The sequence below is a fragment of the Conger conger genome, chromosome 11 (assembly GCF_963514075.1).
Source record: "Conger conger chromosome 11, fConCon1.1, whole genome shotgun sequence".
Lineage (NCBI taxonomy): Eukaryota > Metazoa > Chordata > Actinopteri > Anguilliformes > Congridae > Conger > Conger conger.
This window is the reverse complement of record NC_083770.1, coordinates 48,941,092-48,967,278: the sequence shown is the minus strand read 5'-3', so window position 1 is coordinate 48,967,278 and position 26,187 is coordinate 48,941,092. Positions and strand designations below refer to the sequence as shown.

The 26,187-nt window shown below is 51.0% G+C and overlaps 1 protein-coding gene across 1 annotated transcript in view; it reads right to left on the bottom strand.

Moving 5' to 3' along the window:
- The window catches only part of LOC133141018 (pappalysin-1-like), a 133,126-nt gene that overhangs the window by 66,727 nt on the left and 40,212 nt on the right, over positions 1–26,187 (bottom strand). The window contains exons 6-7 of the mRNA XM_061261371.1: positions 24,759–24,880; positions 15,007–15,508 (exon numbers count right to left, since the gene is read on the bottom strand). Of these exons, the coding sequence (XP_061117355.1) occupies positions 15,007–15,508; positions 24,759–24,880 (624 nt within the window). The remainder of the gene's footprint in view (positions 1–15,006; positions 15,509–24,758; positions 24,881–26,187) is intronic.

Below are 26,187 nucleotides of genomic sequence, written 5' to 3'. Positions count from 1 at the left end.
TCGATCACTGATTTAGTCAAAAAAATGTCATCCTCGAACACTGCTTCCTGGGATGACTGAAGAATCTTCGGGGGTTGGCCAAGTGTTTCCCTGTCTATCTCCGTAAACACGCACACAAACACACACACACACACAGACACACACACGCGCACACGTTCTAAATCCGATGTAACAAGGTCATCTGTGGATGATGTCATGCTGAATGCCGGCGTCTGCAGAAGACTGCACTGAGTTACGTAACCTGCCCAACGGAACCGAGGCTCTAATGAACAAATTAGACTCCTTATGTTTTCTATACGCTGCCGGCTGTTTCTGCTGCCATCAGCGTGCTCCTTACCTCACACCACCTTTCAGCGAGGCACTTTCTCAGAATTCCCTCGGTTAACACCCAACTGGGTCAGGCGCAAAGCGGGAGCTATGCAAGCCATCCTGGACAACGGCGCCGGCCGCGCAAATAAATTATACCACTAATGACCAATCACCGCTACGAAAGAAAGACAGAAAACCACCACAGACGTGACCTCAGCAACTCGGCTTGATAGCAGCTGTGCAGTAGCAAAGGAGGGATAATGAGCCGGTCTGGTTGCAGTTCAACATCGGGAAAGTGGGATAGAACGAGCTCGGGTAGCAGACGTCCCAAAGGCACTGCATCTCAGCCAGCATTCTTCAGTTTCCACCCATCCGTTTTCTGCACGATTCATCACTGATGCCACACATAGCAACAATTACCCAGATGGCAAACCATAGGAGACGGTGACCTGAAGCTATGCCATTTCCCACGGGGAGAAAACACCCGGGCCCCGTGCCAGAGAGGCGGGAGAGGGAGAGAGAGAAAAGCCAATCAACAATTTGCTAAAGATGACCACTTCTGTAAATGTTTCCCACTTCCTGTATATGTCATTCAGAAAAATGTATTCCTGAAAATGGTTCTGTACATGCAACTTCATCAAGACCACCACTCCAGGTCAGATTCCAATCGAAGCAATGTGGTGAGCTTAGATTTAAAAATGCCTACATTGTTTATTCTGTGCGTTTCTGGTTTTTTTTTTTGTTCCTCTTTGGGAAGCTCAAGCACTTCTCTTGAATGCAGTCGTCAATGAATAGAAGGGAAAAACATCAATAAACTATCCAATCTAAATGACAAGGAGCTTGGATTGGACCAGACTTTCCATTGGTTGGACACAATGGGTTCTGGTTGGTTGGGCACAACGGGCCAGGATTGATGTAGGCTATCTATTGGCTAGACAAAAAGGAGCCAGGAATTAAGCAGTTTTTGTTTTGCCTTTGGGTTCACACAAGGTCAGCCATCCAAGAACTATCTCTGCACTCAGCAGCTGTGTCTGCTAACAAGCAGATAAGCGCCAACCTCTAATAAGCAGTAAAAGGAAAGAAAAGAAAACAGAAAAACTAAATAATGTTTATGGTTGTCATGGCAAAATCACAGCACACCTTCAGAAAGTCTTTCAAGATCGTTGCCGAGACGTCTATATATACCGCGTGTGTTTGTGACGTTATCGGTGTCAGAAAAGCGTTGAATCGCCAGCTTTCACTCCTCCTTAACACAACAGTCATTTCTCCACCCCGGGTGTGAACGGAGAGAGGCTCTCCGAGAGACGTGCGGTACTCGAGCCGACACGTTCGCCAGGGGCCTCCGAAGCGGCGGAGTACTCCCGCGGACTTCCTCTCCTCGTTAACGTCCCGTTAACGCCGTGACACCGCGCGTTCTCCCGACGCCCCGCGCGCGGCGCACGCCGTTCCCGGAGTCGAGGAATTCGCCGAGGCGATTTTAGAATCGCTTCCCGAAAAACACGGGGGCCCTTTATTAGATTAATGAGTCACCGCCCGCGAGTGAAAACAAAACGGAGCCGCGAGTGAGCCGCGAGCCGTCGGAAACCGGAGCCCGCAATGTCACGGCCAGCCGCGCGCTCCGCTATGACATAATGCAGGAGAGGAGGACGAAGACGACGGGGAGGAAAAACAGCTTTCCCAAAACACCCTTCGCGTCGTGCCTATAAATAGCAGGTGGGGACAGGAAGGCGAACAGGATTGCGAGACGTGAGGAAGAAAAAAAAAAAAAAAAAAAAAAACACCCAGATGAGAATCAGCAGCTCGGCGAGTGCAGGCGGGGGGTTCTGGCCCATTTTCAGGAGCGGGTTTTCATGTGATGAGCCCGTATCGTTTTTTACTACACGACGCTCTCCAGAACTCGAGCGCGAGGAGTTCATCTGAGGCTTCCTCCTTCCCATCTCCCGCCATCGAAAAAACGAGCTCCACCGCCTCCCTCTATCTGGGAGAGGGACGAAAAGGGCGCATATTTGTTCTTTCTACACTTAGAGGAATCGTGAGGACTGGTGGCCGATACGTTGCCTGCCTGCCGCCGACAGAATCAAGTGACGGCACTAGCGTTTCTCACACACTCCAGCGAGCGCCGTACGGTGAGGCTTTCTGCATTGCGTTCTGGTCTTATGCTCGGCCTCTCCCTGACATGAACTGCCCACCCCCACCCCCCCACCCCCTTTCTGTTGTGACACAGCCTGTCACATGCACTCAGCGAGCACTTTATTAGGTCATTTTACACTTATTGGTCTTCTGCTGCTGTAGCCGATCAACTTAAGAGGTTTGACACGTTATGTGTTCAGAGATGCTCTTCTGCACACCACTGTTGTAATGTGCGGTTAGTTGCGTTACTGTCGCCTTCCTGTCAGCTTTTACCAGTCTGACCATTCTCCTCTGAACTCTCTCATTTTTGCCCACAGAACTCCTGCTCACTGGATATTTTTTTGCTTTTAACAACATTCTCTGTAAACTCTAGAGGCTGTTGTATGTGAAAATCCCAGGAGATCAGCAGTTTTCTTGAGATGTAAAAAAACAATGTCTGACACTAACAAACATTCCACGGACTTTAGATCATTTAGATCACACTCCTTCCCCATTTCCCAGACCACATTTGGTCTGAAAAACAGCTGAAGCTCTTCACCATGTCCGCATTATGCATTTAGTTTCTTCCACATGATATTAACAAGCTGGTGCACAGGTCTACCTAATAACGTGCTCCGTGAGTGTAGGTTTCATTTCGTAGAAATTGAAACGAGACAGCAGGAGAAAAACAGAAGAAGAAGATCTAGGAGAGCACGTCAACGCGCTGTGAGCCAGACAGGTTTGGGGGGGGGGGGGGGGGGGGGAACCAACTGGCCGTTGAAGAACAGAGCCCGCCTGCTTTAAATCAAGTCGGTTGTCTGCGAGGGTGACAGCGGAATGGCGGGAGGGGGGAGGGAAGCCGTCGATGGCGGGAGGGGGAAAGGCAGGAGAGAAGGGGGTGTGATGGCGGACGGGGATCAGGCAGGTAGCCGCTCCCAACGCAGAGGCTGCTGCCACCCGTTTCATAACACCTGAAGGCCAGCACACACTGTGTGGCCCCCAGAAACAAGTTCAGGGTTGTGAAGTCTGTGTGCTGTTATGTTCTACTCACTGCCAGCATGTGTGTGTGTGTGTGTGTGTGTGTGTGTGTGTGTGTGTGTGTGTGTGCAAAAGTGTGTGTGTGTGTGTGTGTGTGTGTGTGTGTGTATGAAATGGACATGGGAAAAAGGGATGAATATAGCAAAGTCCTCGTACTGTACAGCAAACTAACATTATGCAGCCTGACTGACCTCAAACACTATATCAGGACGGTTTCCTGACCTGATAATCTCTCTCTGGCTCTGACAGGTAATCCAGCCTCAGCAGTCTCTCTTCTCCATGAAACAGACTATTTCTCTTTCTCTCCCTCTCTCCAATCTCTCTCTCCCTCTCTCTATCTCTCTCTCTCGCTCTCCCCCACGCTCAAAAACTCTTTATCTTCACAGTCTCTAAAAGGCCAAATCACGCCATACTTCACACGTGTTTTGATAAGACAAGTTGAACACACAAGGAGGAACAGATTTTGCCAAAACAAACTTGGGATTCATAAAACACTGGATTTTGATGAATGACTGACTAAATACAGTGAGAACTGTAATATTCTCTTTGGGTGGGAAACCTGAAGTTAAGAATTGAATTGGTGGGTGTGTATAAGTTCGTGCACACGTGTAAGTGGGGAAAATTGACAAGGTTAAAACTCTCCTTTTACTGCGGCTTTTAGCTACAAAGCAAGCTGGAAATGATTGTGAACTGCCATGGTCAAACCACCAGTGTTGTTTGAATAACTATTTCCTGTGAGCTCTGTTCAAATTGTAACTTTATAAGCTTTAATGGAAATGGTAAAAATGTTTTTCATCATAGCAGTAAAATTGCACAGGGGCTTTTGTGAGCAATAGTAAATGTTACCAAGTCCAGAATAAAAGGCAACACAACAGAAGCACAGATTAATCTAGCATCTCGACAAGTCTTATTGTGGAGAACAGAGAAGAAAGTAGAAAAAAGGACAAAGAAAGGTGGAAATATGTGCACAGGAAAAACGGCTACTGGAACTAAATCCTGGAGATCATGGAAGTCTGTCCTCTGGAGGTTTGTAAGGAGGGAGGGGCGGGAAGGGGCCAGGGGGGGATCAGGGTGGGCAGAGTGGGGTGGAGGCTGGCGCAGGGCTTTCAGCTCGTTATTCGGCAGCCCAGCTTTAAACAGGAGACGTGCAGTAAACGGACTCCCCGCTTCCTGCCGTGACTACCTGCCATCTTCATCCCAGCAGCGTGTGTGGATGAAGGAAATCCATCTCCACAAGGCACCGCAAAAGAACGCAAAAGAAAGGTGATCTCACACTTTAAAGGAAGTCAAATATTAACCCATCCATCCATCCACCCATCCATTATCTGAACCCGCTTATCCTGAACAGGGTCGCAGGGGGGCTGGAGCCTATCCCAGCATACACTGGGCAAAAGGCAGGGACACACCCCGGACGGGTCGCCAGTCCATCACAGGGCACACACACCATTCACTCACACACTCATACCTACGGGCAATTTAGACTCTCCAATCAGCCTAACGTGCATGTCTTTGGACTGTGGGAGGAAACCGGAGTACCCGGAGGAAACCCACGCAGACACGGGGAGAACATGCAAACTCCGCACAGAGAGGCCCCGGCCGACGGGGATTCGAACCCAGGACCTCCTTGCTGTGAGGCAGCAGTGCTACCCACTGCACCATCCGTGCCGCCCAAATATTAACCCTTTGATGAAATTGCCAGTAGTGATTGTGACGTCAGTTTCAGAAGATTATAAAATCACAGTATTAGGCGACACACCATAGGCGATGACGTCATGATGGAGGTGCCATAAAAAGGGCTACAGTGTGGATGTGAACAACCTCAAATCAGAACTGACAGTATGCACTTTAAAGGTACAATAGGTAAGATTTTTGTGTTAAAATATTGCTACAAGACCATTGTATATCCCTTCCTATCATTGAAAAGGGCTCACTGACATGTTGACTCACCCTCTGCCTGCGTTTATAGTCCTTAAATTCGGGTTTCAAAATATGCAGTTGACGGGCCGGCACTCTGTACCAAAACATCGTATAGATTTTCGAAGAATTTGAGCTCATCGGTTGAAAATTGGTTCTAATCGCCACAGCCAATGGCGTTTCAACGTCAGCGGATTCACGGAGAAGGAGTGGGATAAACAGTGTTGTGGTTTGAGCATATTTGTTGCTGCAATTCCTCTCTTTACCGTTAGAAGTCCAAAATTACCTATTGTACCTTTAACTATATGAGACTCCTTACATGGACAAAGGTGTAAGGAACACCTAGCTCCTAGCTGGCTCGTAGCACGTTGGACATTTTCATTAACCACACATTCATGGTTGTATTTCAAATCCAATGTGCTGTGGAACAGCACAAAACAACAAACTGATGTCAATGTCCAAATACGTCCTGGACTGCACTGTATGTACACAATTATTTTCTCATACAACACACTCAATGAGTGTCAGTTCACAATGGACTGTATCGAATCTGAGCTCTTTACAATCCCACAGTCAGTGGCTCAGGGCTGTAGACACTGTCCCAAAATGACCAAAGAACTGTGTGCAGAACCACAGGAATGTATCTGGAACCCAACAGAACCCAACAAGCTCCTGTCGCTGCCATTGGCCGCAACAAGCTACTGTCACTGCCATTGGCTGCAACAAGCTACTGTCACTGCCATTAGCCGCAACAAGATCCTGTCGCTGCCATTGGCCGCAACAAGTATACAAACTGGATTTCATGTTTTTCTCCCTCGTATCGAACTTGAGCAAGCGTTGCCTCTCCTGCCCCCTCTTTGTGTATTCCTGGAGCATTTACATGCGTTTTCCTTCTTTTGTCTGCCCCAAATATTCCTCAAACATTCCCAAGTATAAGTAATTCTCTCATCGGTGGCTCAGAAACAATATCCAGTGAGGCAGTGAGTCACGTACTGCACACTCTCAGGACTCACACTTTGAGTGTCTCAGTGTCTCACACTTTGAGTGAGTATCTCAGTGTCTCACACTTTGAGTGTTTCAGTGTCTCACACTTTGAGTGTCTCAGTGTCTCACACTTTGAGTGAGTATCTCAGTGTCTCACACTTTGAGTGTTTCAGTGTCTCACACTTTGAGTGTCTCAGTGTCTCACACTTTGAGTGTCTCAGTGTCTCACACATTGAGTGTCTCAGTGTCTCACACTTCAAGTGAGTGTCTCAGGGCTCCCACTTTGGGCCTTCGGAAACCAGTATACCGCCCTGGCTATCATCATTGGTGCTAACATCATAAATAATTATTACTTTGACACATTTTTTTCCTCTTTCACACACAAAGCCAGGCGAGGGGGGATGGGGGGATGACAATTTTCTTACTGTTACAATGCCGTCTCGCTACACAAAGGAGGTGTGAAATCTCTCCTCATGATCTGCCTGCATATTGCGCCGAACGTCAGACTTCACTGCCAAATCACAGACTATTGCTTTTCTTTTCGTTTTCGGGTTTGTTATGGATGTCATCGGTGCGTATTCAAAATTAGTTCTTGCTTCTTGGTTAAGTCGGGTAAAACAGTAAACCCCGCCAGACTTGCCTGTGTCAAACGCATCATTTTTTTGGATTCAAATACTTTTCTGTGCTCGACTGATCTTTCCTAGTGCAATAGAGCCAACCAAGAGGGCCAGAAGGAGGGGTTTGCACTTTATCTGAGATTTGCTGAGGTTGAAATACACCAGACCAGCTCAGTAAAGTGTAGAGAACGTGTATTTGAATCCAAAACAATGACGTACTTGACCCAGGCCTGACCCCTGAGCACTTCCTGCGCACACCTCGGGAAGCCCAGCGCTCTGAACCCACCCAATCCACAAGGCCCTGCAGGTCTAATTAGCAGCACATTTCTGTCTGCGGATGACTGATTGCTGCGGCTTTCACCCGAACAATAACGCAATAACACCCCACTGCCAGCCTGGTACCGCTCAGCACCTGAGAGAGGCCGGATGAGCAATCTGTCAGGAGGAGGTCTTTAAGTCTGTCGTCCCATCTCTCCGCGTCATGAAACCAGGCTGTCCTCAGCGAGACACAACAGCGAGAAACCGGGAAACCGCTGGCCGCCCACCGGGAAGGTCGACGCGCGAGAAGCTCGAACGTAACGCGACCGCTACGCCGACGACCACTCTTCCTAGTCAGCACCGGGACCGCAACGTCACCAGACAGGTGTTTCGGTCCTTGTCCCCAAACCCGAGAGGGGCGCATTTCGCAGACACAGGCCTGTCTCTGGCCCGACCTGTCTCTGTCCTGTCTCTGTCTCTGTCCTGTCTCTGTCTCTGTCTCTGGCCTGTCTCTGTCCTGTCTCTGTCTCTGTCCTGTCTCTGGCCTGTCTCAGGCCTGTCTCTGGCCTGTCTCTGTCCTGTCTCTGGCCTGTCTCTGTCCTGTCTCTGTCCTGTCTCTAGCCTGTCTCTGTCCTGTCTCTGTCCTGTCTCTAGCCTGTCTCTGTCCTGTCTCTGTCCTGTCTCTGGCCTGTCTCTGTCCTGTCTCTAGCCTGTCTCTGTCCTGTCTCTGGCCTGTCTCTGTCCTGTCTCTGGCCTGTCTCTGTCCTGTCTCTAGCCTGTCTCTGTCCTGTCTCTGGCCTGTCTCTGTCCTGTCTCTGGCCTGTCTCTGTCCTGTCTCTGTCCTGTCTCTAGCCTGTCTCTGTCCTGTCTCTGTCCTGTCTCTAGGCTGTCTCTGTCCTGTCTCTGGCCTGTCTCTGTCCTGTCTCTAGCCTGTCTCTGTCCTGTCTCTGTCCTGTCTCTAGCCTGTCTCTGTCCTGTCTCTGTCCCGTCTGTCCCGTCTCTTCAACGCGTCTTGTGGGAGGACACGCCGCCAACGGGTCGACAAACGAGTCCGGATCGCCGTAAAAAAAACCCCCCAAAAAAACCGAGTCGGGCCTTCTCAGCCGTGCCGAGGGGATATCAAAGAGCCGTCAGCTTGACGCAGCGGAGAAAACCCCCGGCCCCGCCCTGCACTGGAGTGGGGCTTTAGCTCTGTACAGAACACAAAAGGGTTCAAGCTAATGAAAAGCTGGAAATGGGGGACACTGAATGGACTCCTGCAAGGTAGCACCCTGCCCCGTGGCATGTTCCCATTAATGAGTTTCCTGGATTCTGGAATCCAGCTAAAGCTTCCCAAAGAAGTCCTGGGAAACGCAGGGAGGCCGTTCCTGGAAAGGCGGCCCGCGCCTTCGCCCCGCTTCCAGCGCGCCGGTCCGGCCACTTAGGAGCGGAGTTTGTGTACGCGGCCATTTCTCCCACTCCGCACGCCCCGCGTCTCTCAATGGACTTCAAAGAACAGTGTGCGTGAGAAAGAGAGGGAGAGGGAGAGAGGGAGCGGGAGAGAGAGAGAGAGAGGGCACACGGAAAGGGGATGACAGAAGACAAAGAAGACGAAAGAGGAGAAAGGGAGGGAGCGAGGGAGTGAGGCGACAGAAGGGGAGAGGCGAGAGAGACGGAGAAAGAGAAATGGGCAGATTAGCTTCCTCTCTGACAGCGCTGGCCCGGCCGAGGCCCAGGCGCGTCGGTTTAACCCGTGTGCTGTCTGCATATTACACACACGCCTTGTGCCCGCAGGGCCAAAAATAACCCGCCCTCGGTCTGTGATAAACGCTCTTTTCATCTTAAACCTTCATCAGCAAATGCTCATTAATTAATTGGTCGAAAACCGTTTTCAAAATTTGGCTCGATTTTACTACAAATCACATACTGTGTTATTTTCTGTGTACCACATTTGTAAAAATATTAATGGACTATAAAATATGGCAATGTTGAACTTTGTCCAATGGTAGGATCACACAAAGAAAAGTATTTGGAGGGGTTAAATTTTTGACCAAAGGACAACAAGACGGTTAAGGGAAACACAATTCTGAACCTAGATCTGCATCCTGTCTTCTTTCAGGGCATTCCAATTACATTACATTAATGCCATTTTGGCAGACATTCTTATCCAGAGACATACAGTTGATTAGACTAAGCAGGAGACAATCCTCCCCTGGAGCAATGCAGGGTTAAGGGCCTTGCTCAAGGGCCCAATGGCTGTGCAGATCTTATTGCGGCTACTCCGGGGATCAAACCGCCAACCTTGCGGGTCCCAGTCATGTACCTTAACCACTGCGATCCAGACCTCCCAGGCCGCCCAGTTGAACACGCGATCCCTGGCCACCTGTTGAACATGCAGTCCCGTCTCTCCTTATTCCAGGATGAGGGACTTTCTTCTCTCTCTCTCTCTCTCTCTCTCTCTCTCTCTCTCTCTCTCTCTCTCTCTCTCTCTCTCTCTCTCTCTCTCTCTCTCTACGTGGACTTGGTATAAAAGGAGAGAGGGCCTGGAGGTTGTGGGCAGGAGAGCGCATTGGAGGAGTGAGATGGATGGAGGTCTCGACGGCTAGAGGGGTTGGGTAAGAGGGCAGGTCTCTGCGGGTGTGGGGTAGAGGGGTTGGGTAAGAGAGCAGGTCTCTGCGGGTGTGGGGTAGAGGGGTTGGGTAAGAGAGCAGGTCTCTGCGGGTGTGGGGTAGAGGGGTTGGGTAAGAGGGCAGGTCTCTGCGGGTGTGGGGTAGAGGGGTTGGGTAAGAGGGCAGGTCTCTGCGGGTGTGGGGTAAAGGGGTTGGGTAAGAGAGCAGGTCTCTGTGGGTGTGCGCAGGTGTGGGGTAGAGGGGTTGGGTCAGAGGGCAGGTCTCTGTGGGTGTGGGGTAGAGGGGTTGGGTAAGAGAGCAGGTCTCTGCGGGCGTGGGGTAGAGGGGTTGGGTAAGAGGGCAGGTCTCTGCGGGTGTGGGGTAGAGGGGTTGGGTAAGAGGGCAGGTCTCTGCGGGTGTGCGCAGGTGTGGGGTAGAGGGGTTGGGTAAGAGGGCAGGTCTCTGCGGGCGTGGGGTAGAGGGGTTGGGTAAGAGAGCCGGTCTCAGCGGGTGTGGGGTAGAGGGGTTGGGTCAGAGGGCAGGTCTCTGTGGGCGTGCGCAGGTGTGGGGTAGAGGGGTTGGGTAAGAGGGCAGGTCTCTGCGGGCGTGGGGTAGAGGGGTTGGGTAAGAGAGCCGGTCTCAGCGGGTGTGGGGTAGAGGGGTTGGGTCAGAGGGCAGGTCTCTGTGGGCGTGCACAGGTGTGGGGTAGAGGGGCTGGGTAAGAGGGCAGGTCTCTGCGGGCGTGGGGTAGAGGGGTTGGGTAAGAGAGCCGGTCTCAGCGGGTGTGGGGTAGAGGGGTTGGGTAAGAGTGCAGGTCTCTGTGGGCGTGCGCAGGTGTGGGGTAGAGGGGTTGGGTAAGAGGGCAGGTCTCTGCGGGCGTGGGGTAGAGGGGTTGGGTAAGAGAGCAGGTCTCTGCGGGTGTGGGGTAGAGGGGTTGGGAAGAGAGCAGGTTTCTGCGGGTGTGGGGTAGAGGGGTTGGGTAAGAGAGCAGGTCTCTGCGGGTGTGGGGTAGAGGGGTTGGGTAAGAGTGCAGGTCTCTGCAGGTGTGGGGTAGAGGGGTTGGGTAAGAGGGCAGGTCTCTGCAGGTGTGGGGTAGAGGGGTTGGGTAAGAGTGCAGGTCTCTGTGGGCGTGCGCAGGTGTGGGGTAGAGGGGCTGGGTAAGAGGGCAGGTCTCTGTGGGCGTGGGGTAGAGGGGTTGGGAAGAGAGCAGGTCTCTGCGGGTGTGGGGTAGAGGGGTTGGGTAAGAGTGCAGGTCTCTGCAGGTGTGGGGTAGAGGGGTTGGGTAAGAGGGCAGGTCTCTGCGGGCGTGGGGTAGAGGGGTTGGGTAAGAGGGCAGGTCTCTGCGGGCGTGGGGTAGAGGGGTTGGGAAGAGAGCAGGTCTCTGCGGGTGTGGGGTAGAGGGGTTGGGAAGAGAGCAGGTCTCTGCGGGTGTGGGGTAGAGGGGTTGGGAAGAGAGCAGGTCTCTGCGGGTGTGGGGTAGAGGGGCTGGGTAAGAGGGCAGGCCTCAGTGGGCATGTGCGTGGGGGCAGGAGGAAGGGTAGATCTGCGCAGAGCTGGGTGTTTGTGTGGGAGGAGGGAGAGAGGGCAGGGGGGCACGTCCCTCAGGTTCAGCGCGGGGAGGGGGTGGAAAGGGGGGAGAGGGGGGTGCACGCTACCCTCTGAACCCCCAAACTGGGTGGTCTCCTCATATCGACATAAAGGTGGTCTTTAGCTCAGCTCCGGTGGATGCTGGGGCCAGGAAGCCATTTTGTCAGCTTGCCAACCCCGACCTCCCTCACAGTCCCCGCCCCCTCACCAATGGGCCCTGCCCCTCAGCTGTCACTCAAGGCAATGGCCAATCGGCTCCCTGTTATGCTTTTAGCTTGAGCAGCAGGCTGGTTAAAGCCTGCAAAGCTCTGAGAGAGTCGATTACTGTCCTGTAGGTTTTCATTTCAACCCTAATTTGGCACAGCTGTTGAATGAGGTGAGCTTCGATAGGGCTGGAGTGAAAACCTACAGGACAGTAGATCCGCAGGAACAGCCTTTGTTCTGATCCGTAATCTCAAACTCCATGTCTGCAAAGCAAAGGAACCATACGGTATGGCCATCCCTACCTAGTGCACAAAGCATGAGTCTGCCTAAAAAATATGAATGATAAACAGACAGATTCACTAGAGGGGGCATTACAGGGCCTTGCTAGCTGAAAGATGTTCTCCTATGGCATAGGCAACACCGTGGGCTCCTGTTGTTGTGACTTTATTGGGTTGGTGTGAGTGGCAGCAGAATCCTGATAGTAGTTACACCATTAGCAGCTGAAAACACCGTGGAAACACAAGCCCATTTTGAATATGCTTCAGCCATAACCGACAAACTCCACCTATCTGAATGCATCCACTGAGAGCACAGTCCAAAATAAAGAGCGAGTGAAAGAGAAACAGAAAGTGGGTGAGACAGAAAAGAAGAAATAATATTAACTGAGAGCAGGAAGGAGGGAGAAGGGGTATGGGATGGGGGGGTGTATGTTACTTTGTCAAAGTGGGTGGGAGTCTCTGGTGGAAGTGGTAGCAGGGAGCACAAGGCTTTTCCTCAGGCATGGCAGACAGATTTATCCCACTATGCGAGGGTCAGGGTGTAAGGGCCATCCTCTCACTACCTGCGAATATGTTTACATGTGAGAGGCTACCCACTTCCTGACCTCTCCAGAGCTCTGACTGATCTCTGGCTGCCCCGGATCTACCCGGACCGCCATCAATCACGCCCCGGAGGAAGGCGCTGCGTTCTTCAAACGCACGCTGCGGGATTTAAGGTTAGGCCCCGAGGAAAATTGATGGACGCCCACATGGGGCAGGTGACCAGGTAACCTCTTTCCAGAGCACAAACTCTCCAATAACACAAATCCCGGCGTGAAATTCTGGGGGACTGACCCGGGGCCCCCTAACCCATAGGGTCGGGTCCCACCTCCTCAGAACCGGGCCCTCGGATAAATCACCCAAAAACGTTTCACAGGGGGAGGGGGTTAGGGAAAAAAAAAAGGGGGGGAGGTGGAAACGCACGTAGCCAGAACTGGCGCTCGACTGCCTGGGGGTTTTTTTCCGTTTCACAGGAGGCTATGAAGAACAAACGGCCAGGTTTGGGACGGCACGTAGCCAATGGTTCAGGTTGTGTCGTAGCCATGGAGACGTGTAAGGCAACCGTTTACCGTTCCCGTCTCTTGACCCTGTCCTGCCTTATTTAGGTCAGAAAGTAGGCAACTTATTAGAAACACGGGGCATTGTTTGAAGTGTGCTCCACAGAATTAACCTTTTTTTTTTCTTTTTTTTTGCACGTACCCAAACCTTGGCATTCGAGCGCATGCGGCATCGACGTTATCGCCAAGCAGCAGCATGCCAGCTGCTCAGACATCACGTGGGCCAACGCGAAGAGGAGCCACCACTCTGACCTGCTGCCACGTGCCACGAAGCGAGGCAAAGCCTCACACGGCGGGCGTGGGTATTGGGTAACCAGGGGCTCGGCTGCAGATCTGGGTCAAACGCATCACTGTTTTGGATTCACACAGTTTCCTGAGCTTGAGCTGAGTGCGTTGTAACTGTGACACACTTTCTGAAAGTGCAAACCTCGCCTTCTGGTCGCCGTGGTTATCTCAGTTGCACCGGGCAAGACCAATTGAGTGCAGTACAGCGCAGGCCGTAGGTATTTTGTTCGTGTTACAATTGCCGTCCTGTTCACTCTGAACTCCAGCACATTGGATTTGACAAGTATCAGGTAACCTGTGAAGGAATTAGATTCCTTTTTGAGAGACCATAAATAATTGGACAGCTATTATTTCTCGGTATCATTGCTTCCTGGACACAACTGCTGTCCACATGTTGACGAATACCCATGCCTAGAATCAAGATTAGAAACCGTTTGAATACACCAGCCAATTGTCCAATTACTTTTGGTCCCCTAAAATGGAGGGACTATATCTAAAAAGGGATGTAATTCCTACACGGATCACCCGATAGGATGGAAATGAATAAAAAGCCTGCACTTTATCCTCATTTTCCAACATGCTGGGGCACAGAGCTGAAAGAACAGAAATTGTACCATGATTCAAATACTCACGGGCTGCAATGTACATTTGATCCAGGTCTGCGTTTACACAGTCACAGCAGAAATGGGGGGAGGGAATTAGGTTTAGCCCACATTCTGAGGCTCTCAAAAGCCCCAGGGAGGACGATTGTACACCGCAAGTCTTGCGTTGGCTGTGTGGGCCACAAGGTCACTGTGACAGGTGAGCCGTGTCTGACTGCTCCAGGCAGGTCGGTCCGGATACGGACGGAACATGGACCAGTTTGGCATTCCCCACCGGTAAAGAGGCCTAAAATCAAAGCATGTGGGTGCTTTCTATTTAGCCTTTTTCTTTTTTATCCAACTCACCATTCTGCCAAGATGTTTTTACAGAGAATTTGTACTCCAACCTGGAAATTCTATAAAACGGTGCTTAGACCTTTACAACACACCCTGCTGCAGCAGAAAACTAACGTGAGAGGGAGTCCTAGAAACACGCGGTTACGTAAAAGACCGAAAACTCAGTTCTCAGAGACGGAAATAAAAACACACGGGGATAAGCTCACCTTGGTGATGGGCTAAGAGTGCTAGTGAAGAACCTGTTGTTGGTTACATCGCTCTGAATGAGTTGTGTCATGGGGACATCCCCCTGTTTCCACCGCGTATGTACATTTGATTTGATTTGATTACATTTTTACATTATTGGCATTTGGCAGACGCTCTTATCCAGAGCGACGTACAACAAAGTGCATACCCATAACCAGGGCTAAGTGCGCTGAAAGACCCTAGAGGGAAGTACAATTTCAGTTGCTACCCGATTTTATATCTTTATTTAGAACACGTAACAAAGTAACAAAACAGAAAAGACATCATAAATTCCCTCCACCAGCACTTAAAATGTGCGAAGAGGAGCAGGAAGAAGTAACACTTATGTACTCCTACCCCGACTACATAAAACAAATAAACACCCATCCATCCATCCATCCATCCATCCATCATCTTAACCCGCTTATCCTGAACAGGGTCGCAGGGGGGGCTGGAGCCTACCCCGGCATACATCGGGGCGAAAGGCAGGAATACACCCCGACAACTACACAAAAACAAATAAACAAATAAATAAAGAGAAATTGCAGGAAAAGAAGGAAGGCGGATGGGCTGACCTGTCGACGTATCGGCGGCCGGGGTGGGAGAGGAGCAGGCCGTGGGGGGCGTGGGGGAAGGGCGGCTGGCGGAGCAGCCGGTAGCGCAGCGGCTGGCAGGAGCGGCACAGCGGGCAGTCGGGCCGGGAGGCCAGCAGCGTGGCGTCGATCTCCAGGTGCTGCTCGGTGGTGAAGAACTGCACGCCGTACACCTCCTCCCGCACGTCCAGCCTCAGCGTGAGCGGCGCGTCGCAGAACACGTCCCGCGGGCCCAGCGACACGTTCTCGCCGCCCGCCGTCAGCAGCAGGATGTTGTGGATGGCGGGCGGCGCCGTCTCCTCCGGCGAGAAGAAGGTGACCCAGACGGTGAGCGAGTCGGGCACCAGGGCGTAGGGGAACTCCAGCTGCAGCATGCAGCCCTGCAGCGGGCAGGGCGGCGAGCCCACGCTGCTGGAGTCCACCCCCGCGTTGGGGCTCCACGTGCGCACGCTGGGCTCGCAGGCCTGCTCCACGTCGGGCGGGCCTGCGGGGGGGGGGGGGGGGGGGGGGCGGGGGGGAGAGATGGGGGGGGGGGGGTCATCAGAGATCAGCCACAGATACCGCACCTGGCGTCAAATTACATACAGTTTTCGGTTTGGATTAAAATACTTTTCTGCGCTCGATTGCTCTTGCCTGGTGCGACTGAGCCAACCAAAAGAAGAAGAAAAAAAAACCCACTTTTTGAGATTTTTTTATAGGTCTGTCAGATGCACAATAATCTCTCAATCCGTCAAGCACAGATCAAAGGCCCTGAAGCTACTGGAATTTCTGAGACTGACTCACTCGTTTATCAAATGTTTGGAAATTCTTCATCAAGGGACACGGAAAAAAAGCAACAAAGCATTGACAAAGTTAACAGAGTTTAAAAAGAACAAACTGACACTCCACAAGACGTTAAAGGCCCACGCGCATAGCGTGCATGTTTTTCAGCTGTTTATATCATCTTGGAGCACAGATTTCTGTTCCATACCGATTCAAGTCGAAAAATGTACATTTTGATCGAAGCATGCATATTTTAGTGTCATTTTTTCCGAGCTGTTTGTAAAACGATTTCCCGTGTGACATGAAGTATGTTTTTGCATAATCATCGGACGACGTTGCCAGCACAGAGAGTCCACCACGGGGCTCTGGGGCGCTCCAGGGGCAGGGTGAGGGACAACGTCACTGCCCTTTGCGACTGTTCTGTGGACATTTTAGATACCAAAACCAGGCAGAGAAAGCTGATGTGGGTGGGCCTCTCTAAGTGACAGCTTTCTTGTGTTTGGCAGGGATCCATTTACGTCTCTCTGAAGCTGTCAGTGGGTCACGGTGAGGGCAGGGCAGTGCAACGGGGAGGCGGGGGGTCGTGTAGACAAGCAGTTCCAAGTGTCGTGTGCCGGGGGAAATTGCCGCAATTGCCTTTTTTGGTGAAGTAGTCTCAACGAATGTCATCATTGTCCCAAATGAACAGCGCGCATTTTTCACACGCGCATCTGCCTTGCCCTGCCGCCAGACCTGCGCACTAAACCCTGGATTTTAGCGGTGCATATTTTAAGGTTCTCCGCGGGCCTCTCCAAAAGGGTTTCATTTAAGGAGGGCAATTAGACCCTGAACGGGGCAGCCCTGCCGTATAAACGGGGCAGTCTTGCTGTATTAGTGGGTAAACAGGGCGGCCCTGCCATATGAACGGGGCAGTCTGGCTGTATTAATGCGTAAACAGGGCAGCCCTGCCATATGAACGGGGCAGTCTGGCTGTATTAATGGGTAAACAGGGCAGCCCTGCCGTATAAACGGGGCAGTCTGGCTGTATTAGTGGGTAAACAGGGCAGCCCTGCCATATGAACGGGGCAGTCTGGCTGTATTAATGGGTAAACAGGGCAGCCCTGCCATATGAACGGGGCAGTCTGGCTGTATTAATGGGTAAACAGGGCAGCCCTGCCATATGAACGGGGCAGTCTGGCTGTATTAATGCGTAAACAGGGCAGCCCTGCCATATGAACGGGGCAGTCTGGCTGTATTAGTGGGTAAACAGGGCAGCCCTGCCATATGAACGGGGCAGTCTGGCTGTATTAATGCGTAAACAGGGCAGCCCTGCCATATGAACGGGGCAGTCTGGCTGTATTAATGGGTAAGCAGGGCAGCCCTGCCATATGAACGGGGCAGTCTGGCTGTATTAATGGGCAAACAGGGCAGCCCTGCCATATGAACGGGGCAGTCTGGCTGTATTAATGGGTAAACAGGGCAGCCCTGCCATATGAACGGGGCAGTCTGGCTGTATTAGTGGGTAAACAGGGCAGCACTGCCATATGAACGGTGCAGTCAGGCTGTATTAATGGGTAAGCAGGGCAGCCCTGCCATATGAACGGGGCAGTCTGGCTGTATAAACGGGAGCACGTGGGAATGCTCATTCAGAGAAAAGCCGCGCCCCCCCCCCCCCCCCCCATCTCCCTTCCCTACGATTCCAATCTGGCAACCGCAGAACCAGCTCACTAAACTGGACACTGGCACAAATGGCCCATGCTTAATAAACGTAGCTTCCAGCCCACATCATCTTTTTATATCTATTACTGAGTGTGTGGCCAAAGAAGAGGTTGGCACTGCACTCGTGAATTTAGAGTCATGAAGGTGCTTTACTAGTCCACATCCCTTACTTTTAGTCGGGTTCTCTCTTGATTTGCTCAACAGAGTGGAGCTCAGGCCCTTGTGCCTTCAAAGAAAACCTTGCATTTACATTTTATGAAAATGGAAACAGTGGCTAACTACCCCTGATTTCTTCCTGAATAAAATGAGGTACATTAGCACCACGTCATTAATTTAATTTATTAATAAAAAAATAATTTAATTCCACGCAAGATTGCAATTTCCTGGTTTGCGGAATGTGAGGAAGCAGAAGTCCGGCAAAGTTTTCAAAGATGGAAAAGTACCATCCTCGACAAAGTAAGTCGTGATACTTTTCTGATTAGACTCGATTAGACCACCAAGTGTGGCCATTGCAGCCACTATACTTTGTGGAGGAGGACACAAAATATTAAAAGAATACACAGTTGTGTTCAGACTTGGTAACTCAGAAGACCTTGAATGACACCCCTGTCTGCAGGAGACAGATTCTTCCCTTAGATGATGATGATTATGATGATGATGATGATGAAGAAGATCACTCAGCACCATTAGGGAAACTGATCTTGCTTTCTAAGAATGCCCCCAAACCGTGTCATTACATTACATTAATGGCATTTGGCAGACACTCTTATCCAGAGCGACGTACAGTTGATTAGACTAAGCAGGAGACAATCCACCCCTGGCGCAATGCAGGGTTAAGGGCCTTGCTCAAGGACCCAACGGCTGTGCGGATCTTATTGCGGATCTACACCGGGGATCGAACCGCTGACCTTGCGGGTCCCAGTCATTTACCGTAACCACTACGCTACAGGCCGCCCCTATGCCTGACGCTGTCACGGAACCACTGCAACGCTTCACTGATGGAACAGAACCACTGCAACCCTTCACTGATGGAACAGAACCCCTGCGACCCTTCACTGATGGAACAGAACCAAGTTTCCATTTTCACATCCTCTGCCTCTGACATGAGCTCATAAGTCTGAGACATCGCCCCGGCGCTAACACTGGGTCAGGTGCAACGGGGAAAAACAGCACCAACACCGAGAGTGTTGGCTAGAACTAACTATATATGAACTGCCAATGCTTAGTCTTCTGTGTTATAACACAGACGCAGACAGACATGCACAGCTGCTTCCTTGGTTATGCCCGTAGCTGCTGTGCTGAAAACCCAAATGGTCAGAGTTTTTTTTTTTTTTTAAAGCTCAAATTGAAATGTCATAACGGGAGCTTAGCATCTGTGCCAGAGACAGTGCTCGGGCAGTATGAAGACTTCAGGGAAAGAATTTATCTGCGTACAGAAAATCCAAACCATGCTTTTTCAGTCAATTAGCTGATCCCACAAGTGTATTTTCCTGTCTAGGAGCACTGTCTTTCTAGGAAAAGAGGAGAGCGGCTTTCGGATGAATTCCTACTTAAGTGTAGTCAAGGAAATATTTTTCATTGTGGGAGCGCTATCCGTCGCCTCAGGCCAAACCCTCAACGCCCCCCCCCCCCCCCCCTCCCCTGGAGTTAAGCGGGGGATCAAACCACCAGGGGATGCAGGCCCAAGGAAGGAGGTATGCTCTCGCCTGAGGGCCATACTGAAGGCCCAGCTCCAGGTGGACCCCCCCCCCACAACACGACTCATCCAGCTTGCCTCCTCCTGAAATAATCAACTACTTGCTCCTTTTTTCCATTTGTGACCTTGCTGGTATCCAGTCAAGACCCCATCTCTGGTTCGGCTCCAAGCGCTCCCCCTCCGAACGCCCCAGGCTGCCTGAGGAGATGCGTGTCCACAGCCTGGCCTCAGAAATCATTCCTGTAATATTATACAACGCAATTAGATTTTTCACAGAACGACCAACAGAGCAGCATCGGAGGGGGGGTTTCACATCGTTTCTTTTCCAGTGGAAATCAAATCCGTGCTTTGAATTACACGTCTTTATATCTGCACACGTTCCACCACCACCCCACACAAAGGCAGACCAACCAGAGGTTTTTTTCCGTTCCGTTTTGTTTTGTTTTGTTTTTTTTTGTTTGTTTTTTTCTTTCTGAGAGGACCAGGCAATCAGCAATGTGGAAACTCCCATTCCCTGAAGTCTCCACAGTAGGAGCAACACTGCACTTTCTATACAAACACCAAATGGCATCGACCAATCCACTGGCTTTCATTAACACACCTTTTAGTCGGCATCAGGCACCAATCAGACTCCACGTATCACGTTCCGTGCAAAGTGACATTATCATTTACCACAAATGACCTGAGCGTCAAATGAAATTAACTCATATCGGTTTACTGGGTCATTTTCCACGTCAGACTGACACAGCAATTTGCAAATCGACAGCTGTCAGCAATGCCATATCTATACGTGATGTGAATGCCAAACTGGAGAAATATTTAATAAAGGTTGTTTTCAGGGATCAAACTCCTCTGCTCAGCCCTTATGAAGGAGACTCCAGCAGGTATAACCACAATGCTCAGCCCTTATGAAGGAGACTCCAGCAGGTATAACCACAATGCTCAGCCCTTATGAAGGAGACTCCAGCAGGTATAACCACAATGCTCAGCCCTTATGAAGGAGACTCCAGCAGGTATAACCACAGTGCTCAGCCCTTATGAAGGAGACTCCAGCAGGTATAACCACAATGCTCAGCCCTTATGAAGGAGACTCCAGCAGGTATAACACTCCTCTGCTCAGCCCTTATGAAGGAGACTCCAGCAGGTATAACACTCCTCTGCTCAGCTCTTATGAAGGAGACTCCAGCAGGTATAAAACTCCTCTGCTCAGCTCTTATGAAGGAGACTCCAGCAGGTATAACACTCCTCTGCTCAGCTCTTATGAAGGAGACTCCAGCAGGTATAAAACTCCTCTGCTCAGCTCTTATGAAGGAGACTCCAGTAGGTATAAAACTCCTCTGCTCAGCCCTTATGAAGGAGACTCCAGCAGGTATAAAACTCCTCTGCTCAGCCCTTATGAAGGAGACTCCAGTAGGTATAACCACAGCGCTCAGCCCTTATGAAGGAGACTCCAGCAGGTATAACACTCCTCTGCTCAGCCCTTATGAAGGAGACTCCAGCAGGTATAACCACAGCGCTCAGCCCTTATGAAGGAGACTCCAGCAGGTATAACCACAGCGCTCAGCCCTTATGAAGGAGACTCCAGCAGGTATAACCACAGCGCTCAGCCCTTATGAAGGAGACTCCAGCAGGTATAACCACAGCGCTCAGCCCTTATGAAGGAGACTCCAGCAGGTATAACCACAGCGCTCAGCCCTTATGAAGGAGACTCCAGCAGGTATAACCACAGCGCTCAGCCCTTATGAAGGAGACTCCAGTAGGTATAACCACAGTGCTCAGACCTTATGAAGGAGACTCCAGTAGGTATAACCACAATGCTCAGACCCCATCCGGTGACCTACCACCAAGACTTTCTGAGCCTGAGAAAAATTCCAGTGGTTCACTCTTTGGAGCGCTCACTGCCAGATTGAATCAAAACCAATTGCTATTATTATTATTAATTATTATTATTTATTTATTTATTTGTATTTTTAAATGGGTGGACAGATGAAACTGGCAAAATAGGATGGATTTAATTGCACACACATACGGCCGCACACACACACACACACACACACACACACACACGGTCTGACCACAAGAGCGCACGGTCCAGAAAGCCGGGACTGCCCCCATCTCCAAAAATGTTCGCTGCAAATATAGGGCTTTGTTTCTCAGACCGAGGAGATCGCCTCGATATGAAAAATGTGTTGAGGAAATTCCTTTCCCACCTGTTGATAGAATGAGAGAGGAGGAGGCAATGCCCTGCAGTCCTGCTGGCCGCAACAAATAAATCCATCCATTCACTCATAAGCCCAGACGCTTTCACTGAATCTGCAACTCAATCAAGAAAAAAACAAAAAACATTTTCACAGCTGGACAACAGTAAACCCTTCTGGCACAGCTACCAGAACTGTAAACATTTGTGATTTGGTGGCTAGGAGGGCTAACTCATAACCTGGTGTGGTGGCTAGGAGAGCTAGCTCATAACCTGGTGTGGTGGCTAGGAGAGCTAGCTCATAACCTGGGGTAGTGGCTAGGAGAGCTAGCTCATAACCTGGTGTAGTGGCTAGGAGAGCTAGCTCATAACCTGGTATAGTGGCTAGGAGAGCTAAATCATAACCGGATGTCGTGGCTAGGAGAGCTAAATCGTAACCGGATGTCGTGGCTAGGAGAGCTAAATCATAACTGGATGTCATGGCTAGGAGGGCTAACTCATAGCCTGGTGTAGTGGCTAGGAGGGCTAACTCATAGCCTGGTGTAGTGGCTAGGAGAGCTAGCTCATAACCTGGTGTAGTGGCTAGGAGAGCTAGCTCATAACCTGGTGTAGTGGCTAGGAGAGCTAGCTCATAACCTGGTATAGTGGCTAGGAGAGCTAAATCATAACCGGATGTCATGGCTAGGAGAGCTAAATCGTAACCGGATGTCGTGGCTAGGAGAGCTAAATCATAACCGGATGTCATGGCTAGGAGGGCTAACTCATAGCCTGGTGTAGTGGCTAGGAGGGCTAACTCATAGCCTGGTGTAGTGGCAAGGAGAGCTAAATCATAACCGGATGTCGTGGCTAGGAGGGCTAACTCATAGCCTGGGGTGGTGGTAGACTGACCTCCACTAACTCACGCACTCTCCTCCATCCAATCACTCTCACCACTCCTCCTCTCCTCCCCTCCCCTGGTTCCAATCAATTGAAGGCTCCCTCCACCGAGCACAGCTAACCACAGGGAGGGCTATTGGCATCGCACGCTGGCACGCTTCGCCCAAACTAGCTTTCCACTCCATTCTGTCCCTCCCCTCCCCCCTTTCTTTCATTTCACTCTGCTTAGCCGAGGCGCACGCCGGTGAAACTTTTTTCCCCCGTTGGGCGTCTCGGACAAGTCACACGGGGGACAGGAGCCGGGGAGCCACAGGGGCAGTCAGAGGGGCAGGGGCAGGGGCAGGGGCAGTGAGAGGGACGACTCGGGGCGGGGCGGGGCAGCGAAGAGGCCCTGGGTGACACTGGAACATTCCAGAAGCCGTGGACGGCGCAGAAGGCTGCGTTCGCCAGCGCGGACGGCCTGAGGCTGGAGCGACTACACGGTGGCTCTGCGGCGCGGGCTGATGACCAGCGGGGGACGTGCGTCGGGGGGGCGGGGGCAGGGGCGGGGGCCGGGGCAGGGGCGGGGGCCGGGGCGGGGGGGCCGGGGCGGGAGGCGTTTCGCTTAGCAGGGAATTCCTGGGACGTGAGAGGCAGCGACGCCCCGCACGCCGCCGCACAGACAAGCCCGGACATGCCCGCACGCGTGACCGCAGAGGGCCGCTGGGAAGGACAGCACTGAGCTCACAGCCACTCTGCCCCGCACAGTCCCCTCTGATAACACCAGCCCAGCAACACCCCACCCCAAACACACAACCCCCCCCCCAGCCAAAAAACAAGTGCACGCTATCCGAAAACGCTAAGCGTTGAGTCAGGAGCTGAATATAGACACGTCGGCCCCTGCCCCCTCTTTCTGCCCTCTGCCCAAGTCAAACAGGCACACGCCTTCTTACATTTGGCTTGTTTATCAACACCTCAGTGTCAGCTGGTCCCACTTTCTTCTCTAATGCACGTGTCTAATTCCATACTGGGGACGTATTACAACGGACCTGGCATTGCTTACCCCCCCCCCCCCCTCCCCGGCCCCTTCTGTGCCTCTTACTCTCCAACCCCAGCAATGAGCTGACACAAAATCAGACAGAGCTGACATCTGAGAAGAGCTCATTCCACCGGTAGCAGATTCACAGGAGTGAGTCATCAAAGTTCTGCATTTCTCAGTGAGGAAAGGCTCAAATTTATTCTCCTCTGGACAATAAGTCCTATGGAAATAATGGACAAGTAGAACTAATGTTTTGACAAGGATTATCCAGCCAACAGAAGCACTGCTTGCTTAGTAGCAATTAAGATTAATACCAGTTGAAGTTTTCCAGGGTCAGGTGTTGCTCTCACTTGGACGTGCAAAGCAAGCTCCTCGTTTAACCCCACGGACTCAATTTCTAAACATCTGCTGAAGCACAAGAAATATGGCTTTATTACATTATTATTATACTATTATTAAACTTCTCCACAAGTCATGCCAAAAATGACATGTATATGCAGCACTCGAGGAGGACGTTTTTTTGGAAGACCTTGGTTTGTAGCTGGTGATTTCTCTCCATGGGTGTCAGGAGAGGAGAGAGAAGGGGAGGAGAGGAAGACAGGAGGGAGGAAAGGTTGTGAGCCATGGGGGTTGAGGGCAGGCAGCAGCCAGGGACACTGAAGGGAAAACATGACTCAGCCCTTAATTGTGAGAAAAGCTACAACTCCTCATAACTCCTCTTTCGAACATATCTGCGCGAATCTCTACGGATCTTTACTTTATTATATATTTACGTGCTCCCATCTCTCAAAATAAACTCGCGAGGGAATCAAACATTTTATAGCCAGGAATGATATAATGACTAAATTTCTCCACTTTTCTGCTTCTTGGGAAATGTCAGCCCTCTTCCATGGTGCTTCTCTTGGCATCACGTACTGTACGCTTCAGACCAGCGATCCTGGGCTCATTGCAATCACTTACTTTATCCATCCTTGGCCCAGAAGTCAGAAGGATAGAGGAAACAAGGAAACGTGTATGAGGCTGATAGAACGTCCTTGTTCAGTCAAGAATCAGCTTGAAGCCAGGTCAATTACAGACATCGCAGATAGAGAGAAGTGGATCCACGGGTCACTTGTTCCGGAAGAAATACTTCAGTAAAGGATGGACTTGCGTTTCCTTGCTCAGGCATCAGCAAGTAAAAATAAGCAACTGGAAAGAGCCCCTGCTGTTTTCTCTGAGGGACCCAGAAGGTCGGTGGATCTAGCCCCAGCGTAGCCAGGATAGGAGCTAGACAGCTGTTGGGCCCTTGAGCAAGGCCCTAAACCCCACATTGTTCCAGGGGGGATTGTCCACTGCGTTGTCTAATCCGCTGTTAAGTCACTTCGGATAAAAGCGTCAAATAAAAAAATACAATGAGGATCCAATAACCTTTCTGTGGCCAAAGTCCTGCAGCGATGTGGATGCGCACACCTGGATTGAACAGGTAAGTAAGGTAGGGGGACACTTACCTTCAGCCTCTCGGGGACTCCAGTATCCAGATGGGGCACAGGGCCGGGGGGAGGAGGAGTTGGATGCGTACTGCAGAAGGACTCTTCCCTCAGTGCATCGGTCACACACTGATCCCACTTCTCTAGGAAACCAACAGACAACCACAGGTACGAACTTAGATACATTCAACAGACAACCACAGGTACGAACTTAGATACATTCAACAGACAACCACAGGTACAAACGTAGATACATTCAACAGACAACCACAGGTACAAAAGGTGGAAAGGTGGAAAATCCAAGTTCAGAAACCCGAAACCCGTATTTTCTTCCAATCACCTAGATTTTCTAACTAGCTAAATGCATGGCAGCCAATCGCCGTGAGTGTGTGTATGAATGGGTGAATGGAGAAGCATCAATGGTACAGCGCTTTGGATAAAGGCGCTATATAAATGCCTGCCATTTACCATTCAATGAAATCATTTGGCGGAGCTCACAGGTGAAAGAAACACACAGCAGAACTTTTACTTTCTGAGTCCCGGACTCTCCAACTCTGGGACTTGACAGCACCTGCCAACTCTCATTTCAGCTAATGCTGGCCGGTAATATTTTCCTCGTACGTATAAAGTGTTTATACAGCGGCGAGCGCAGAGGAACCGCCGTCCCGGTGACAAGCTAACGTCGGCGTCGTTTAAACACGGGAAGGGGCGCTTTTGTTTGGCGACACCGGCCGCCTCGCTTATCTGAGGCGCAGCCGCGGAAATCCCGCTGAGCGGCGGAGAGCGCTCCCCCGTGCCAGGGCTTCTGTTTGGCCTCAGAGCGAGAGACCTGTGAAAACATCTGAGGCGTTTATGGGAACGCGCGGCTACACATGGCCGCTAGCCCAGGTAGGGCTTTTATGACACTTGTACGGCACTCAGGCCTGACCGCTGTGCTTTTTTCCTTTTTCTTTTTGGAGGATATGGAGATCGGTGGTGTGTTTAAAACACGGCTATTTTACAAAACAACGTGTCGGCCTGCCAGGTGAATGGAGCCCTATAATATGGGCTCCTCAAAAATAGCTACTGGCAGCAGATCAAATTAACGCAATCAGCAGTACGCTCTCAGAAAAAAAATGGTTTTGATTCCACAGAAGATTCCACAAGAGTTCTTTTGTCAAAACGGTTCTTCGTCCGGGAGCTTTCACACTTCTCACCTGTCACAGAGGGCTCCGTGAATACCCGTCTCTCTATGGAGACTAAGCCAAAGAGCCATTTTGGTAAATGGTTGGCATTTATATAGCGCCTTTATCCAAAGCGCCGTACAATTGATGCTTCTCATTCACCCATTCGTACAAACACTCATACAAGACGGCGATTGGCTGCCATGCAAGGCACCAACCAGCTTGTCAGGAGCATTTGGGGGTTAGGTGTTTTGCTCAGGGACACTTCAACACAACCCGGGTGAGGG